Consider the following 12474-nt stretch of genomic DNA (forward strand, 5'->3'; position numbering starts at 1 on the left):
GAAAATGAGTTTTAAACTTGCAAATGAGAGTATTTACACCACAAACCTGCTTCTTGGGATTGTACTCGTCTAGGCTGTGTCTATACTATGAGCTAAAATCAATTTTATTAAAATCAATTTATTAACTGTGTTTTATCAATTTAATTTTGAGCATCCTTACCTTCCCACATAGTCCCCACAAAATCAATTTATTGCTGCCACACACAAATTGCCAAAATTGACTATTGCGGCAGTGTATTATGGAAATCTATCCCACAGTTCCCTGAGCTCCATAGCATTCTGGCTATTTTCACTGGTGCAGCATGGGAAAAAAAATGCCCCGCAAGTGGCAGTGGGTATCTGATGACTTTTTTCCACATTTCATTTCCCACATTTTTTCCCCCTCACTCCATTGCCACGTTAACCAAACATTCCTTTTTCCAGTCAGAATCTGGCTTGCCTACATAAGAGATGTGCTTTTTATAATTGAGGGGAGGGGAGGGTTAGTAAAGTGGTTAGGAAAGGTTAGAAAAAAGATTTGGGTTTCCCAACTGACAGGTTTTCCAAATGGGATGCAAAAGCCCTGGCTCTTTGGAGGCTTGGATCTGGATTTAGCCATCCTGGCAAAGAAGGTCCTCAGATCAGTAATTTTGTCTGAAAGGCCCAAGAGCCAACCCAGAGCACCAAGAGCAGGGTCCCTCCTGGACTGGGCGAAAGGTGCAGACTCTACTGGACCTATGGAGTGAGGAGGATCTACTCCAAGACCCCAAGGTGAAGTGCTGTAATGCCCAACCCTACACCAGATAGCCACCCCCTGCTGCAGCATGGAGGAAGTCCAGGCAAAGGTGAAGGTGCTCCAGCTGGGCTATATCTGGGCCCAGTACACTCCAGGGCAGGACCCCCCATCTGCCCCTTTTACAAGTGGGCCCAGGCTTGGATCTGGTTTTAGACCTACCAAAGAAGACCCTTAGAACAAGAATTTTCATCCTTGCAACCTCTGCAAACCCTGGAAATGCATGTCTATGTAGTAGACATGAGCACAACACTGAAAATGCAATGCATCATAAAATCAGGGCAGCTAAAAAAGCACTGACTGTAGCCAGCCCCAAAAATCATGACCGCCCAGGGTGACTTCCCCCAGGCAGCTAAAAGAATCCCTGACTTTAGCCAGGCCCAAAAATTGTGACCTCTGAATGATACTTCCCCCAACTATAGTCAGCCCCTTGGCCTTTTCATAAAGGCCATGCAAGAATTTTCTGTGAGAAGACAGCCCCTCTCGTAATAAAGTATTATCTCTGTGGCTCACAAATCATGTCTGCCAAGAGAGACTTCCCTCTGATGGCCAAAAGATCCCCAACTACAGCCAGGCCTTGAAAATTGTGACCACTGTAGGATACTTTCCCCGGGCAGCTAAAAGACCCCCAACTGTAGCCAGCCCCAAAAATTGTGACCACTGAGGGAGACTTCCCCTGGGAGGCTGTAAGATTCCCAAGTAACAGACAGCTCCCAATATCCAACCCACCAAGGGAGACTTCCCCTGGCTGGCTACAGGACCCTCACTGTGCGCAAGCTGCCTGGCATGTTGTGCAGCATGACCTTTTGTTGGTTCGGGATCAAGCCACGTGATGCCACTGGGCGTGGGAAAGTTCCAGACTGCGTGGCTCCTCCGGGGGAAGAGGGAGGAGGGGATGTGGGGGTCAGGACAAAACGTAAATGTTTGAAAAGAAGTTTGTCATCCAAGCAGAACCCCCCCCCCCCACACACACACAGACTAGCTGTTGTGTGATGCAGGCGAGGGAAAGTTCCAGAATGTGTGGCACATCTCAGGGAGGGAAGGAAGGGCATGTGGGGGGTGGGACAACATGTAAAGAGCTGAAAAGAAGTTCCTTGTCCTATCAGACAAGCACAACCCTCATCCACAGTCTAGCTGCCACATGGTGCAGGGGGGCAGCGGCTGGCGCCAGACAGTGCAGAAAAAAAGGCAGCTAGAAGAGGTAAACACAGAACCACAAACCCGACAGCCACTCTGATAGCAAAGAAAGCAAGATTTTTCAGTCTCTCACATACAGAATGGGGAGAGACTGTCTAGGAACAACTACAGCAGAAAGGGATCTAGGGATTATAGTGGACCACAAGCTAAACATGAGTCAACAGTGTGATGCTGTTGCAAAAAAAGCAAACATGATTCTGGGATGCATTAACAGGTGTGTTGTGAACAAGACACGAGAAGTCATTCTTCCGCTCTACTCTGCGCTGGTTAGGCCTCAGCTGGAGTATTGTGTCCAGTTCTGGGCACTGCAGTTCAAAAAAGATGTGGCGAAACTAGAGAGGGTCCGGAAAAGGGTGACAAGAATGATTAAAAGTCTAGAGAATGTGACCTATGCAAAAAGGTTGAAAGAACTGGGCTTGTTTAGTTTGGAAAAGAGAAGATTGAGGGGACACATGACAGCAGTTTTCAGGTATCTCAAAGGGAGTCATAAGGAGGAAGGAGAAAACTTGTTCTTCTTGGCCTCTGAGGATAGAACAAGAGGCAACGGGCTTGAACTGCAACATGGGTGGTTTAGGTTGGACATTAGGAAAAAGTTCCTAACTGTCAGGGCAGTCAAACAGTGGAATAAATTGCCAAGGGAGGTTGTGGAATCTCCATCGCTGGAGATATTTAAGAACAGGTTAGATAGATGTCTATCAGGGATGGTTTAGACAGTACTTGGTCCTGCCATTGGGGCAAGGGGCTGGACTCGATGGCCTCTCGAGGTCGCTTCCAGTCATAGTGTTCTATGATTCTATGACCCTACAGCAATGGGCTTCCTGTTGCCGAATTGAAACGGCCTTCCTGTTGCCTAATTCTTCCACACCTGAGAGCAGTGGAGATGAAAGAGGCCAAAGCATAGAACTGTGGGGCATTGTGGGGCACATACGGCACATCTCTGGAGGCTAATGAATTTGATTTAAAGACATGGCACTTCCTCACTGAACGCAATTTCCTTCCTCCAACTGGACGCTACACCTGTCAGGTTACTACGATATTATGCTATCAATATTATGTCAATTTTAGTGCAAAAAATTTGAGCTAATGGAATTTACAGTGAAGGCAGGCACTTGGAAAAATAGGGCTAAATGAATTAAACTCAATATTATCTCGTAGTATGGACATAGCCCTAGTTAGGGAGGTGAGACAACGCCGTGAGATCTCTGTCCAGTCAGAATTGACCAACAGAGCTTGAATTTTGAATACTGAAATCTCACAATAAATTGCTAATAAACAGACTAAGAATTAAATGTGGAAACTATTTGCCAAATGGTATGTAAGAGGGAGAAAACTGTTAGCTGCTCATAGGCTGCAAAAGTCATTGAAACATTATTGCCTATTTTATGTTTGCTCAGTTCTCTCTCTCTCTCTCTCTCTCTCTCTCTCTCTCTCATGCACGCATGCACACACACACACACACACACACTTTCTGGGTGAGGCTACACTATGATTTCTATTTTGGGATACGTTTGTATCCTGAAATAGAAACCATGTGGCTGGCCAAACCCCGTGCTCAAAATAGTGGGGCATTTTAACTGCAGTATTCCATTCCCAGTAACCCTTGTAGAAAAAGTCCCTTATTTCAAACCCCAGTACATTGTAGTCTGCTCTGGGTTCAATATAAGGAAGCTTGGAATAGCTTATGCAATTTGTGCATCACCCCCACTCTCTTGTTCTCTCTTACGCACACACATGTTGCAGTCCTGCCAATCAAGTCAGTGGGAGCTTTGTCACAGGCCCAGAAAGTGTCAAGATTTTAGTTAGTTTTTATTCTGTAAGAAGCAGAATGTCCATCTTGCTTCAGAAAAAGAGCTACTAGTCCACACAAAACATATACGACATCATTGTTTCTGTGGATCTAGTAGACCCTCATCCTGCAACAGGATCTACAGTGGTGACTTCAGTGGGGTGTTGTGAAGGTCCTGGGGCCTCCCTGCCTGGCTGCCATTGCAGAAATGGAGCCCAAAAACAGGAAGCTGCAAAACCGTGAAACCTATCCATGTGTAGGAACACCAAACTATGCTCACAGATTTTCCATGCCTTTTCAGAGGCCTTTTGAAAACTGGATATTTCATAACATCATTTCTGAAAAAGGGAAACAGGTTGCAAGTCATTGAACAAGATAAGAAAAAATACGGTAGGATTAATTACATGTTGTTCCTTTGTTAATGTTAATAGACATTGATGAATGCACAAGAGGAACTCACAGTTGTAAAGTAAACTTTGTATGTCAGAATACAAAAGGATCATTCTATTGTGAGTCCAAGCAGAGATGCATGGAAGGATTTTTACAAGACCCAGAGGGTAATTGTGTCGGTAAGTGTGATTACAGCAACACATTTCTAATGTGTGCAGTAGAGTTGAGCAGATTCCTGATACTGTTACACTCTTCAGTGATTGTACATTGATCATGTTTAATGTTCCTTAAGTTTTCACCAAATTTGATCCAAATGTTGCTTCTCTTTTAAAATGTTATATATTGGATTTGCACACTGTCGGGTTTTAAAATGCAGGCATAACGAATTCTCATCGGCCCTTTCCTAGAGTGCATAATAAATCAAAATAAAAGTGAAGGAAGAGTGACATCTGGAATAGAAAGAAGCAGATTATTTGAATAACTAATACTGATACTCTTTCTCTTCCACAGATATTAATGAATGCACTTCGCTTCCTGAGCCATGTAAGCCTGGATTCAACTGTATCAATACTGTTGGCTCCTACACTTGTCAGAGAAACCTTTTGATGTGCAGCAGAGGATATCATTCCAGTGAGGATGGATCCCGATGTATCGGTAAGGATGAAACTCATGTCTGCAGTTGGATGCTCTGTTAGAGGACAAAGCTATTTCCATTTCAAAATAGTTTTAGAAAACCCTTCAATTGTTACAACTGTCTTCCAGGAGCAGGAGAGTTTAAAGACTGCCTTGATGATGATAGCTAAATGGCCTTGTGGCAGGGTGGGGCCAGGAGAGGGGAGGCAGGAGTAAAAAGAGAGCTGAGACAGAGCTGGCAACCAAAGTAGGAACAGCTGAGGAGTAGGCTGCCCTAAATCAATCAGGTCCAGCTGATCCCTCCATGCAGGGCAAGGGGAAGGTGGTGAAGGAGAGTTTGAGAGACGAGTGAGAAGGAAGGAGACTGAGAGAAACAGCTGGGGCCAAGAAAGAGCAGAGGAGCCTCAACAACCCAGGGGGGCTCAGTTGCCCCAACCCAGGGAGGGCATGGAGCCCCACCAGAGACTTGGAGGAACTGGTCAGCTGAAGGAGCCACACTAAGGAGGAGACTGGCTGCCACAACTACCACTCATGGAAGGGGATAACAGGGAGAAGCGTCTGGGGGAAGTGGCCCAGGGAGAGAAGCCACAGGGACCAGGGCGAAGTAAGTCAGCCCTCCCAGGTAGCAGCTGTCCAGGGTCCCTAGGGTGGAACCCAGAGTGAGTGGGTGGGGACCAGGTTCCCCCCCAGACTGTCCCCTGCCCCAACAAGGGTAACGTGGTGCATATGGTAGGGCCAGTGGACTAAACAGAAGGCCTGAGGCTCAGGAATGAGTCTGACCACACCACAGGCCTGTTGGTCGCTACTTGGTATGCTGTGTTAGATTATGTTAATTCCTGAATCCTGTAGTTACACCCTTTTGGTGACTTTCAGCGAGCTTGTTTTTGGCTGCTCCTTTAGTCTGCTAACTTTCATTCTGTATTCTGTACGATTCATTCGTTAGTCCCAATGCCTTTGTTCTCTTCATCTCATGTCATCATTTGCACCAGTAACTAAATGCAAAAATTAGCGTAAGACCCTACAAATCTGATTGGATACCACTGTATGCCCATTTTGTACAGATGGAAATGCAGCACAACAGAGAATCTTGCCCCGAGTTTATGTATGCTTCTTTAAACAAAGAGCTCAGGATTTGGACTCTGAGAATTTGGACAATAGAAAAATAACTAGGACTTAAATTTATGATGCTGTGAGGAGCATTTGCCCATTTATCTCTTCTGATGAATGCACTCACTGTTGGTTATATGCAGCATGTTATTACCTCAGACCATAGAGAGTTCAAATAACATTGCAGTTCTGTCTTTTAGAATTAAATATATTTTGCAAATGTGGAAAATAGGAAACTATTTGGAAAGATATGAACCATCAGAATGCCATTTTGTGACGGATGTTACAAATCTCCCCTATTTATCCCTGCAGTGAACAGAGAATGTGAAATGAAAAAAATCAGCCTTTGTGTGAATTTAGGGGAGGGGTAGAAAAAATAAAGTTTTCGTTCATTTATTTTCTGACTTGACTCACAGCTAAAGGTTTAATAAACCATAAAACATAAAGAAGTAAAAGGAAAAGTGTCCACAGCAGAGAATAGTGGTACAGGAGTACAGTGAGTAGTGAGTACAGGACACATCACATTGGCTTCTCACCTTCATCACTAAACATTGGCCTACTTTACCATGTATCCCACTTCCACCATCCCCAGAGAGATACGGCCTTCTGACTCCTCCACATGGGAGAGGGCAAAATTTGGCTCTGCCTATAAAATGGGACTTGGACCAATAACTATAGGATGAGAAGGTTAAGGAACCTTATTGGTACAGTTATAAAAGAGTGGGGAATTGGCTGAACTTGATCAATATCTTCATTGCACTCATCTTTCAAGCAGGGAGTGGACATGAAGAGAAAGGGAAATATTCATGACCCTCACAGGAGAAAGCATCAACACTCTAGAATGGATCCTCAGCTGGTGTAAATCAGTGTAACTTCACTGAAGTCAAAAACACTCCTTTCAAATTATATCAGTTGAGGCTCTGACCCTGCCAGAGCTTGTGGGACTGTCAAAACAGTCAAAGGACAAAGACTTTTCATAGCCTGAACTAGAAGAACAGGTCACTTTTCTTTGGCAGGCTGCTCCAAAGTCCCAGCATTAGTTGAAAAGGCCTTTGTTTTCAAACCAGTATCAAAGTTGATTTGTGATGGCTAGTGCTTCTCTGTCGTTTGAATTTTCAAAATGCTGGCTTAAGAAAAATGAATCCAGGTTTTCTTTCTTTCTTTTCTGAGGAAAAAGAACATTACTCATACATGGCTGGGTTGTGTGGGTATAGGGGTGAGATAATGCAATGTCCTGTAATTACAGATGTTACTTCACATTTTTAATTTAAATGATTGACACAGTTTTTAAGTCCAGGTACAAGAAAATTCTTATGGTAGCTTGGTACATCTCAAGAGTGTAGGAATCTGCTTTTCTGTTTGATTTGGAGAAAGAAGTATTTAATGTTAATATGACCTATGCCATATGCAAGCTCTCTGCCTCTGGCTGAGTGAGCTGTGCCTCTTTTTTCAGTCTAAATGTTTTAGTTATGGTTTCTTTAAATAAGGGAAGAGTATGTAGAAGGAAAGAGGAAAAACATGTGGTTCCAATTTCCCCTTTCTTTGATAAAATCCATTTCTTTAGGGCATTGTGATGGTTAATTGGACTTCATATTAGCTCATAGTAATAGAAATACATCATCTGGACATCTTTCTAAAGCAGAATTGAGCCTGTGTGGTCATTTTCCTCAGTTTAGAAATTTTATTCCCAGTGTGTTTATTCTTTCTAATTCACCAGACCAGTTAGTAGCAATCACACCCTTACATTAATTGAGAACTATTGTAACTATCTTGAAACACACCACTCAGACTTGACTAAAGTCCTAGAGCTGATTAGAGGTAGGAACTTACATGTTAAAATACACAGTTTCTCACAAATGAATGAAGTAATGGCACAAATGAGTTCACTGCAAATAAAATTGCAAATTTGCTGATTTAAATCTGTATTAAAATTCCTTTTTTCCTAATGCTCTGATCTGATCTGCAAGGAAGTGCAGAGGCAGCATTTCTGCAGAAATCCTTCCCCCTATCAGGAACTCTTTCCTGAATGGGGTTTGCAGCAAATCTAATGATGGTGGTCATTAAAAACATGTGAATCTGTGCTAAATAAGAACTGAACAAAACATGAGCCTACCTCTCTCACCGCATCCAAACCAACCTGAGCTTTGTATAAGTAACTCTTGTGTGCCTTGGCTCCCAACAGGCCTACCACAGCAAGCATGCATGCAGAGACTCAGCACATGTCTATATTTTAACTGAGCAGACTTACTATCTTCATATTTTATAGAGCTAGGTGGAGGGGACCATCCATTTTTGGCTCCGTCAGGAATAGTCTCACAATGTATGAATTTGCACAGCGTAGCCAATCAGAGCACAGCAAAGAGAAATCCAGAACTCGCACTGCCCTCCCAAATGATATTAAACAAAGCCAATCTTATTGGCCAATGGGGAGAGCAAGTTAGGAAGCCAGAGAAATTGAAGATGTGGATATTGAGGAGGGAGAAGAATGTGATAGGATGGAAAGAGAGAGAATTCAAAAGGTTCAGAAAATGAACGTGCTCTTAAAATATTGCAGTTACCCAAATCAAGCTGCTAAAACTTGGCCATCCTACAGAAGAATAAATGGATGTTTGTTTGATATGGCAAAATCTTTACTTGCATTGTTGATCCTACCAGTCTGTATTAAATAGGCTCTTATCTTCATCTGGGACTGGAATGGGACCTGGGGGAAGACTTAGATCCATTACCCATAATGTGGGAAGGGTTGGATGGGTGAATCAGGGGTTGGCTTTGGGATCAGATGGGAACAGAAAGTGGGGAAGTTTCAAGGGTTGGTTTGGGTCATAGCAGAGAAGAGGATCACTTTGGGGAAAGAGTATGTAGAGAATGGAACTAGCATTAAAAATGCAAGTAGAGGTGGGGGATTTATTTGAGCCTGAAATGATCTCTGGCTTTGGCTCAGGAGATTATCAAAAGTCTGAACCATTTCTTATTTTACTCTGTGATGTACTGTTACACACTGACTTGTTAAGTCAGTCCACATAGATAGTACATCACAGACTATCCATGTAAAGTGCTGTTGATAAGGAACGTGGCAAGGGCATGGGCTGAGCTCAGTAACCAGAAATTTTGTTCCAAGTGAAATGTGGGGTACCTTAGGAGATGTCGTGGTGCTTGTAGGCATTGTTTTCTTTTTAAAACAATGTACTATTTTGCAAAAGTTTAATTCTGAGGGGCGCAGCCATACATGAAACTACCTTTGAGAATTGCAGAGTCAACAAAAATCTTTTTTTTTCTTGGGTCAGTAAAAATTATCACAATGGTGTTTCTGTACCTGTTTATTATTTTACTTGAAACGTCTCTTAGTGGTTTGGCATTTCTTAAACCGTCACTTAGTGAATGCACACCAGTTTCACCTACCATATTTAAACTAATGGATGTTTTTTCATACTCTAGATGTTGATGAATGTCAGACAGGAACACATCGCTGCGGAGAAGGACAGATTTGTCATAATCTACCTGGAGCTTATCGCTGTGACTGCAAGATGGGCTATCAGTATGATGCATTCAGCAGAACTTGTGTTGGTATGTAAGGCACAGAGCAAGCCGAGAAGGTACTGATTGATGAGCCATGGCAGTATTTAGCATTGTTGTGTAGTGTGTAGTTATTAGTTCTGCTCAGGAGAGGTAATAGGATTGCTTCCCACACTGCCTTCATTCATTGTGACTAGCTACCTCCACCTCCACCATCTTCTGTGTTATTATGGAGCAGATATCCTGAGTTTAATTCTGTGGTAGGTTATTGATTGAGGTCATCTGCACAGTACTTTTCTCTGGGTTAAATATCTACTGCTTCAGAAATCTATCTTTCTGAAAGTCGTCAGTCTTCTGGGGAATACAGTCGAATCAAGCTTTTCATATCTGTCATCACTGTATGCCAATTAGAGTACAAAGCCAGAAAATATAAAAAACCAACATTGCAGCATTTCACGCTGTAGAGATCGAGCTCTGACATCTTTAAAATATTCTCCCGAGTCTCTCTCATATCTTTTGTTTTCTGATTGCTTGCTTGTTTTGCTGGCAGATATAAATGAGTGCTGGAATTACCCAGGACGCCTGTGTCAGCACACTTGTGAGAACACTCCTGGGTCCTACCGTTGCTCTTGTTCATCTGGATTCCGCTTAGCCTATGATGGGAAGCACTGTGAAGGTACCAGACTTCTTTTCTTTCCTTTTGGAGGAAGAAGGACTTCAGGGGAAGAAGTCTGGGTGGCATCTAATCCATGATACACGCATGCTCTGAGGTGATGTGAACACACAAATTTCACATTTTGAGAATCCATAGAAGGCTCTCAAACTGCAACGTCATTAATGCACTTGTTAAACTTGCAATATGTACACAAAGCTTCTCCAGCATCATTACATCCCATACACTATGCCATCAAGGGTGGTAAGCAGTGGTAGTCATTTGTAATGCTAAAAACCCTTTATAAGTTGACAACATAAAACACGTCTTTGCGTGCATGCCTTTACATTTTCTTTTCTTGTCTTTCCCCCACTCTGACAACTTCTTTTACAACCAAGTCCTCTTCTTTGTGGTTACAGTATTTGCAGGCAAAGAAGCAAACTGACTTGCAGTTGTGGATCTGCCTTTGCTTTTAACAGCTGTGTTTCCCGATAGCAGTTTTCATACTGTTTCAGGTAGTTTTAGTAACTTTCAGATAACTATCTGGGAACATGCAGCAGCAGAGGGCACCAGGAATATCAGGGTTCTAATGCATTCTGAGAAATTCTTCTAGGCTGCCTGAGCAGAAAAGAAGATAAATCTCCAGTAGTTGTGCATGCATATTGTATTTATAGAGCTAATCTTTTCAGTTAGTTAGGGTTGTGCAAATATCTGAGCTTTTTTCAGTTCAGAGACTCACCAGCAAAATATATTGCAAGTTGACGTACAATGTGTTTTTCATCAAACTGAAAAAGTGAAAAAAAAATCACTTCATGTCAAACTTGGTATTTGTAGTCTAATTGATGGATTAGTTGTGGGTTATTGATTAATACTGTACACAGCAGTCACCAATAGAAGTTTGGTCTCCTGAATGGGAAGGCTGTTATCCATGTAGAAAGGGGGATCCAAGAAGCACACATGAAATTTCTGTTGATCACAAGTCCATTCATTAAAAAGTCCATAAATAATAAATAAATAATCCCACAAAAACAGAAAAACAACAGTAGCTAGAAAAAAAAAAACATACCAAGTGTTGAGCCCTGTACCTGGCATCACTCTCATCTCCTACTGCGGAGCCCCCAGTGTCAGTAATTGTCATCTTCCTCTCCATCATCACCAGAAGCACTGACTTCCCTTCTAGCCAGCCACTCTGCTCCAGGCCCCATCTCACTTGCATCCCTTTCCCCAAGCCCCACACCTTGCCTCTTCCCTGCCTCCTCCTCCAAGTGCAGGGTTATTCCATAATGATAACATTCTGCCAAAAATCTGGTTCTAGCTGCTATCAGAGGCAGGAAACTATAAATATGTGTTGTTCTGCTCCAGTCCCTGCTCCTTCCTCTCCCAGAGCATCCAGAGCTGTTTGTGGTGGACAACAGACACTGGGAGGGATGGGGGAGAATTGATTGGTGGGGCCACTGCCAGGCAAGAGGCACGGGTGGGGGGGCAGTGGGGCACCGGCTTCCAATAGTGCTCAGCAGCTGCTATATTTTCCTGGTGGTGCTCCAGTTCTGGGGCACCCACAGAGTTACCCCTATGATCATCATCACCTTCACTTGTGGGTGTCGTCCTGGCAACTCTCCAGGCACGCAGACTGGGATCCAACTTGTATGATGTGTTACACTGACACCCATCGGTATTTATGCATATTTATGAAGGTTTCAGCCCCATTTTCCTTATTTCTACTTCCACTGCCCACTGAATCTGAGATGCTCCACTCTTCATAGGCCAATTTTCCCCTTATCCTCATTAACGTTTCTCTCCCTCAATCACCACACCACCTTGTGGTTAGCACATTGCTGTCACCCTAGGCGTGAAAAACTCTCCAGCATGTTACAACCAGCTTTAATGGGCATCATACAGTTTTCACAGATATATGGCAATATATACTTTTCCCCAAACATCAGCACTTAAGCACTCTCCCATATAAGATTATTCGTCAGTCAAGTAGTGGCCCTGTTTGAGCTAAATTAAATAACTTACAGACTTAAGTCCAGTAAGCCCCATTTTATGTTAATTAATACTTCTCTTTCACCTGTCTATCCTAGTGATATCTGATATATGTTGTCCTTTGCTACAGAGACAAAACTAAGGCTATGTCTACACTTGCCCCGAGCTTCAAAGGGGGCCTGGTAATCAGGCTGATGGGAGATTACTAATGAAGTGCTGTGATGATTATGCGGGACTTCATCAGGCTAATTCTCCCCTGCAGCAACTTCGAAGTGCCAGCATGCCATGTAGCTGTGAGCACTTCAAATTGCTCACACTACTTCAAAGTGCATTTACTCCCAAGTAAAAATGCAGCTGACAAAGCGGGTCCTTGCCCACGAAAGCTTATGCTCCAAAATATCTGTTAGTCTAGAAGGTGCCACAGGATATCTTGTTTTT

General features: G+C 43.1%; 1 protein-coding gene across 1 annotated transcript in view; it reads left to right on the plus strand.

The window, feature by feature from the left end:
* The window catches only part of FBLN2 (fibulin 2), a 172779-nt gene that overhangs the window by 150985 nt on the left and 9320 nt on the right, over positions 1–12474 (plus strand). Inside the window, 4 exon segments of the mRNA XM_075005311.1 lie at positions 4187–4324; positions 4656–4799; positions 9321–9449; positions 9949–10074. Of these exon segments, the coding sequence (XP_074861412.1) occupies positions 4187–4324; positions 4656–4799; positions 9321–9449; positions 9949–10074 (537 nt within the window).

The sequence above is a fragment of the Carettochelys insculpta genome, chromosome 11 (assembly GCF_033958435.1).
Source record: "Carettochelys insculpta isolate YL-2023 chromosome 11, ASM3395843v1, whole genome shotgun sequence".
Taxonomy (NCBI): Eukaryota; Metazoa; Chordata; order Testudines; family Carettochelyidae; genus Carettochelys; species Carettochelys insculpta.